Below are 7592 nucleotides of genomic sequence, written 5' to 3' on the forward strand. Positions count from 1 at the left end.
ATTAGAATATAATGTTTTTTCTTTTTCTTTTTTCAAACTGACTATAAACGCGAATTATTTGATTTTTATTGATACAGTATTTTATTTTATTTTAGTTTAATTTCTCCTGGTTTTAAAATCAACACAATAGTAAACGCAGTTATTTCACCGACTTGTGTTTTATTCTGTGTTGATTTAAGCACAAGTCGATGAATAGTGATATTATAATCTGCTTAAAAATCTTATTTTATGAAGCGAATTATATTCTGTGAGTTAAGATTGATGTTGTGTTCATAATAAACCGATGGAGATGTAATCTCAGCAATACATACTGTTTTCTGAGGACAATAAAGTATCAGTATGTCTCTTCGGGATTTATTTAATCTGTTCCTGGAATTTCAATATTGAGTCTCTTGTTTCGCTGATTTAGTCTTAATGTTAACAAAAATCTTGTTTAATCCTTTGCGGTTCGCAGAAATATTTATTTTTATTATAATGAATAAGGAAAGCCCTTGTTTATTATTATTATTATTATTTTGTTGTCACCATAATTTAGTCAAATTGTTTTAAAAGTTTAATTGCTATTTTTATGGTGATTTGGTAATTCATGTGTTACGCATAGAAGTTTATTTCTTTAATTTCGTCTCATACGCAGTCTTGTTTCTGTTTTGGAACAGGATTGTTATAATAAGCTTTTCAGTAGCTCGAAAATAAAGTTCGATATGATTAAACGATAATAGGAACTAAAGTCTGAAAATGATCGAAAGACGACTGATATTAAAATGTGCGTGTGTGTGTGTGTGTGTGTGTGAGAGAGAGAGAGAGAGAGAGAGAGAGAGAGAGAGAGCGAGAGAGAGAGAGAGAGAGAGAGAGAGAGAGAGAGTTTTCAGAGGTGGGAGGGGCCTGTGAGACTGTAGAAATGTCAATCACACGAGTGTTGTGAACAATCCCACTCAATCTGAATGTGACCTCAGTGCACCTCGGACCGGAGAGCGGCTTTAACTCTCACCGAGACTCTCCGTGAGTTTCCACTCAGTCCCGTGTCAAAGGCGAGATCTGTGATTGTTTTCCGTCGCTCGGACCTTTGGCAGCAGCATGTCTCTCCCGCAGCTCGGCTATAAGTACATCAGACCGCTGTCCTCCACGGAGCGGCACGCGGCGCTCGGTGCACCGGGCTCTCTCTCCAGCGTGCTCTCCTGCGTGTACGGAGCTCCGTTCTCCAGCGCCTTCCTGCCCTACTCCAGCGACCTCTCCATCCTCAACCAGCTGGTGAGTCCGCGGAGGATAACTGCTGGAGTTGAAGAATAGAATAATCATTTGTGTTTACGAGCATCTTTGAAACTAAAAAAAAAAAAAAAAAAAAAAGAAAAAAAAAAGCATTTTTCGCATTTCATTCATATCTAATGACCTGTTAACTGCATTACTTAAAATTAAAAATCTAACTTTATTTAAGTACCGAATATAACTTTTTCGATTTGAGAGAGAGAGAGAAACATTTATTTTAAAAGAAAATTAGGATGTTTTTAAATTAGAAAATGTTGCTACCTTATGGCAGATTTATTCTTACTACTGAAAAATAGTTTGTACTTAATAAAACTAAAGAAAATGTATAGCCTAGATTGAGAACCAAAAGTATTTTTAGATCTAAGAGAACGTTTGTCAAGGTCCACAAATTCATGACGTTTATTTTTCATGTATGCAAATTAATAAAAGGTAATTAAAGACATTTTTATTCAATATGAAAATTATATCATGTAATATATTTATATATATATATATATATATATAAAGATATGTGTGTGTGTGTGTGATTTAATCTTAAAAAGCAATTTGGAATTGTAATTTAAAATATTAAGACTGGTTTATTTGAGTCAAAAAACTTTACTACATTAAGTTAAAATAGCAGTTTTAAAGGGTCCCCTTAAGGAAACAAAAAATAATGTAACAACTGTATATTTCTTTTTCTTTTCTTTAGTGTAAGATATAATAAAACACTAGAAAATATTTTTTTTTCTTAAGTATATTTTTCTTTTTATCTTTCCTTATGTTATGCATATCTCTCACCAATGAATTTGAACCAGTTTAGCAGTAAATAAGCTCGCATTTCTCTCAGAAGCACATGTGCTCATACACTCTCTCTTTCCTTCTGTCTAAGGGCTCCCAGTACGAGTTTAAAGACAGTCCAGGGATTCAGCACGCAGGGTTTCCTCACACACCCTTCTACCCGTACGGACACCAGTATCAGTTTGGGGATCCGTCCCGACCCAAGAACGCCACCCGCGAGAGCACCAGCACCCTGAAGGCCTGGCTCAGCGAACACCGCAAAAACCCTTACCCCACCAAAGGAGAGAAGATCATGCTGGCCATCATCACCAAGATGAGCCTCACCCAGGTGTCCACCTGGTTCGCCAACGCACGCAGAAGACTCAAAAAAGAGAATAAGATGACTTGGGTTCCCAAAACGAGAACCGACGAGGAAGGAAATGTGTACACGAGTGACAACGAGGACGGAGACAAGAGGGACGAGGACGAGGAAATAGACCTGGAGAACATAGACACGGAGAACATCGAAGACAAGCAGGATTGTGATTATCAGGACGAGGAAAAATCAGCGTCTAAAGTTTCTGATTCTGAGGAATATGATGACGCAGGAGCTGAGAAGAGTTTTATCCATGATATCATGAAAGACAGAAGAGACACAAACCCAGATGAGGGAGAGGAGGACCAAATCAAAAAGAGTCACGCGGCACAAGAGCCCTCAGATAATGCGAGTCCGCCTCAGAAACCAAAGATCTGGTCTTTGGCTGAAACCGCGACGGCGCCGGACAGTCCCAAAAAGTCCTCGTGGATTCAGAGGAACTGTGACGCTCAGACAGCCAGGAATCCCCTCCATGTTCAAAACTGGACCAAAATGGCTTTTTCAGCCCATCAGATGGCGTTAACCAGCCATTACCTCGGACTCAAACCCCAGAGCGCCTCACACATACACATGAAGCACGGCGAGCACAGGACTCACAGCCTATGAAACAATCACACATTCAGAGACTCCTCATGCTTTTTAAACAGTTTTCACCTTCCTCATGGGAGCTAAACACTTACTATGAATCAGAGAAATGCTCTGAATTTATAATAGATTAAAGCTGTCTATTAGCTCTTTGAATAATATGAGATTATATTAGACTATATTTTATATTTCTGACTTGTAAACATGCATTGTGTTTAATTTGTTAGAATCATTTGATAAATCATTTTTTTTTTAATCTGTATGAGTAACAGTCTCCTCCTTTAAAAACAAAAAAAACTAATAATGAATCTAAACAAATAGATTGTACAATGACAGGATTAGTCACTGAGAGATATAATAACTGATGGAGGAAATAGTGCCTATATGGGAATCTTTAAAAGTCCTCTAGTTATGTCTTAAAACACATACACACTCTCACGGCTTTGTTCGCATGGAATATGATTTGTGTAAGTGTTGCATCCACATCCTTGTCTTATTTGAGCATTTATCCGTTTTAAGGATTCGCAATAATATTACACCAGAATGTATGCTTTAAGAAGCGATTTTACCATTATTAATTCTCTATTGATCATTTTGTTGTTGTTGTTTTGTTTTCCCAAATAATTGTTATTGTTTGTCCCTTTGAATTTTATATGTCATGTTTTGTCTGAATATTTTAAATGGGGTAAAACAAAATAAATATTTCAAATGGTTTTGTAAATGAGATGAAAATGTACCTACTTGAAATATCGAACTATTGTACAAAAACATTTATTTTGAATATTAAAATGAAATCACAATTGTCATAACGAATTTATGCTTTCTCCTTTTCACTCTTTTTCAGTGGATGTTTTAATTAAACCTGGAAAAGAGAATTAAATGGAAATTAAAACAATATTAGTTCCTTGCAATATTCATAAGCACATTTAAATTAACCTGAACCATAAAAAAAAAAAAAAAAAAAAAAAGAAATTTGTGACATGACATCTTAAAAAGATAATGGTTGTCCAACGCCTAAATCTCAATGATGGACATCATATTTTCCTGTGGGGTCACATTGATTGACAGACAGAAAACTACATATATATATATGTATATATATGTATATATATATATATATATATATATATATATATATATATATATATATATATATATATATATATATAATTATTATTATTATTTTTTTTTTTTTTCAAAGCTGCACTTGCCATGACTGTCATGTTGCTGGTTCAGGATTTCATTGCTGTCACACAGATAAACGTCTCTGCTTAAGAGCGCCATCTGCAGGCAGCCAAAACATCCCATTTAATACTTTGACCTTTTCTGTTATTTCCTCTGCTGTGTTTCAGGACACTAGATCATAGATGTGGACCATATTGATGTTTGATATGTCAAGAGTACCCCTACACTCTCAGTAAAAAAAGTACAGAATTGTCACTGGGTGCACTTTTGTACACTTTAGGTACTGATGTGTACTGTACCTTTAAGGTACCAATATGGACTCTTTAGGTACAAAGGTGTGCCTTTTAAAAAGGTACTGCCCCAGTAACAACATTTGTATCTATTTTCTGAGAGTGTAGCATGTAGGGTAACCCAAAACAGACATGAACGAGACCTCAAAACCTATGGCTTGTTTAGGATCATGGTCCTATAACTCTTCTAAATGATGATATATTAAAAATCAAAACATAACTTAACAGAGTCATATCTAGAGACCAGAATATCATAAAAACTTGAGGGTTGGGCATTCTCCTTGTCTTGTCATCTGTAGATCTGAATTTGTGATTGAACTAAAAACAAGGTGATCAGGTCAAATTTAGTTTCTGTATTTAAACCTATCTGAACGTATGAGACATGTTAAGGGTTAACCCTTTTGTGTTTGTTTGTGTGTATCTTGAGGACAGAAGGCACAGAGAAGGAGGCGGCACTGATTTCATGCTTGCGTTCTGAGGGAAACGCTTTCACGCCACACAAAGGACCCTCATCTGGATTGGGGGAGAAGGAGGACAGACTGAGGTCTCTCTCCATTCAGTTTAAAAATTCCTCACCCTGTTCCCGCAAGGCCTTGTCACAGGAGCTACTGAACAATTATGGCGATAGATTGTTTTCTTGAGTAAGTATTAAAGCAAATGGAGAGAGGCCAGAGTGGTTACGTTCCACTCTACACACATTGTATACTTTTATATCTCACTGGGCTTGTTTTTTGCTCAAGATATAATGACATTCTGGTGATATGTGGGCCCTTAAAGGATGTCAGGTGTTACAGTTGAGGCTAAATCTGTGACTGAACAGACTGAGGTTTTAGTTTCTTGAAAGTCGTTACCTAGCAAGTGGAAGTAAACACATAGCAATCAGAAAATGCTAACAACTACATTTTATGCTAATAACCACTCAAAACATGCTAGCAACTACATGCTAATAATCACTCAGAACATGCTTGTAACCAAAGCATGTTGACAACCACTCAAAACCCAATGCCATGCTAGTAACAACGACGTGGGACATGCTAGCAACCGCACAACATGCTAACCATAGATACTTATACATAGACACCTGGTTTGACTGCTCCACTCACATCAACACGTCCAACATCTCGGAACAGTCAACATTTCAGATGCTGTCATCACTCAGAATTAAAACCAATGAGTTTTCCAATGGGCCAAAAGATTGCGAAGCCTGTGGATGTAAAAACTGGCAAGATTTCAATTTCTAAAGAAATGGAACAGCATCACAGTTGAGAATCATCAGATCACTGCGTTCATTAGAAACTAAGAACAATTTGGCTATAAGGTTCTCTAATGATCAATGATACTTATATGAAGTTTGAGCTATTTTTAGCACATGCAGAATTTTTTAACATTGATTAAAAACTAAATGAAAATCATCTTCTGAAGCCCATTGCAAATATAGATATCCATACCTATGAACTATGCTTGCGGACACACAGTCATCTTGCTTTCAAGTGCTCTTGATTGGTTCTGGCCATTTCAATATGGCTTATACATAAGCCTTATGTAGCTCCGCCCCTATTCAGCCTTGTGCTTGTTGTCTTTTGTCTTATGTTTAAGGTTGTATGAATTAATGAAAGAACTTCTCGTTCTGAAATCTCCCCGGACTACTGACATTTGTTACGACATCCACTTCGAACATTACAATGCTCATGGTAACCTTGGTTAACTCTACAATAAGTAAATCCACTTCGCCAGTGAATTACTCTTTAACAATGCTGCTATAGCTACCACAAAAACCGAAATACATATTGCTAATGAGGCATTTATGTATACATATCTATATAACAACCATTTAGGATGCTTATAGCTATTTCGAACACACTAGCAACCCCCCAGATAGCACATGTACTGTATATTTCCGAGATGCTTGCAGAATGTTTCATCTGGAAAGCATCAGTTGTGCACAAACAACTGAAAAATGTCTTTAAAAAAATAGCAGTTTTACGTGTATTCTAATTCATCAACATTGTAAAGACACTAATATGACAAAATTTAGCAGATGAGTAAACACTCCAAAAAATGCTACATCAAAAAGACATATTTGCCATGTACATGTTTTATCAGAGCACACAGCACGCTTAATGCAACTTAGAACATGCTAGCAGTCTCATAGCATGCTAACCACATGCTAGCAAATGCATAGCTTGCTAACATCCATTCAGAATGCAACATCCTGACCATAGACCTTAAAACTCAAGTGGGTAAAAAAACTAAAATAAAAAAAAAAAACTCATATTTCTTTCCGAAAATGTAAAAATCTAGGTCTTAGCTTTGCCCTCGACCAATTATAAGTGAAAGGATGTCACCTATTTTAAGTAAAAAGAAAAGATTAGGTTTCCATTCATCTTGTACCTCGGCTCAGCTGAAAGGACCATGACAGTACACCAGTACAGTAGCATAACCCTGAAAACAACTGCCCTGAATGTTCTCACTGCTATACCATATCATCACTGTAGACCAAAATTTAGACCGGCTGTGCGAACTAATAAGACACAACTTCACCTTCATCTGAGAAAATGTGCTGACAGTCATCTAACATGGCGCTGTTAGTTTAAACATGATGGCCGCTGACCACAGCCGAAGGATGTGTGAGTGAATGAGTAATACAGTCATAAATCTTCAATCCTCAAAGTAAATCTTCAAACATAGCTGACTTTACCATAAATTATAACATTTTTGTTTTCTACAATAATTAAAAGGATTTTCTTCATTTATTAAACCCTATTCTCTCCAATCCTCAAGACCTCCAATATTGTGTCTCTCTATTCATGAACCCTAATGCACCAGAGCCACCTAAAACAACCCCCACCACCTCATCACCATCACCAGAGCCCTGTAAGATCCAAACACAAGTCTTTGTGGAAACTCCCATGACCTTGAGAAATGTGTGAGAACGAAGATCACTCACTGATCAAATAATCAAACATCCAGAATTGGACTTCCGCACTGGGCCGCTCCCCCACAGGACCATGGGAAATCGCACAGCTAATACAATTTTACAGGTGGATTCACAGGAAGATTGGAACGTAATTACCAGTATTAAAATGTCGACCTCTAAGAATTCCCCAGAGAGCCGCTCACCCTGTGCTCAGGAT

At 36.8% G+C, this 7592-nt stretch overlaps 1 protein-coding gene across 1 annotated transcript; it reads left to right on the forward strand.

Annotated features, from left to right (window-relative positions):
- Window positions 1–943: 943 nt before the first annotated feature.
- Window positions 944–3796, forward strand: LOC127971160 (iroquois-class homeodomain protein irx-3-like). The gene is made up of 2 exons (XM_052573992.1): window positions 944–1248; window positions 2135–3796. Exons 1-2 carry the CDS (start codon window positions 1075–1077, stop codon window positions 3002–3004), a joined length of 1044 nt encoding a protein of 347 aa, XP_052429952.1. The 5' UTR covers window positions 944–1074; the 3' UTR covers window positions 3005–3796.
- The last annotated feature ends 3796 nt before the right edge of the window (window positions 3797–7592 follow it).

Source organism: Carassius gibelio, chromosome B14, assembly GCF_023724105.1.
Source record: "Carassius gibelio isolate Cgi1373 ecotype wild population from Czech Republic chromosome B14, carGib1.2-hapl.c, whole genome shotgun sequence".
Lineage (NCBI taxonomy): Eukaryota > Metazoa > Chordata > Actinopteri > Cypriniformes > Cyprinidae > Carassius > Carassius gibelio.

What these genes read in the sequence shown, in the direction of transcription:
- LOC127971160 (XM_052573992.1), top strand. Translation starts at nt 1,075, where the DNA reads ATGTCTCTCCCGCAGCTCGGCTATAAGTACATCAGACCGCTGTCCTCC. An exon ending in TCTCCATCCTCAACCAGCTG is followed by an intron (nt 1,249 to 2,134) that starts GTGAGTCCGCGG and finishes CTTCTGTCTAAG; the next exon opens with GGCTCCCAGTACGAGTTTAA.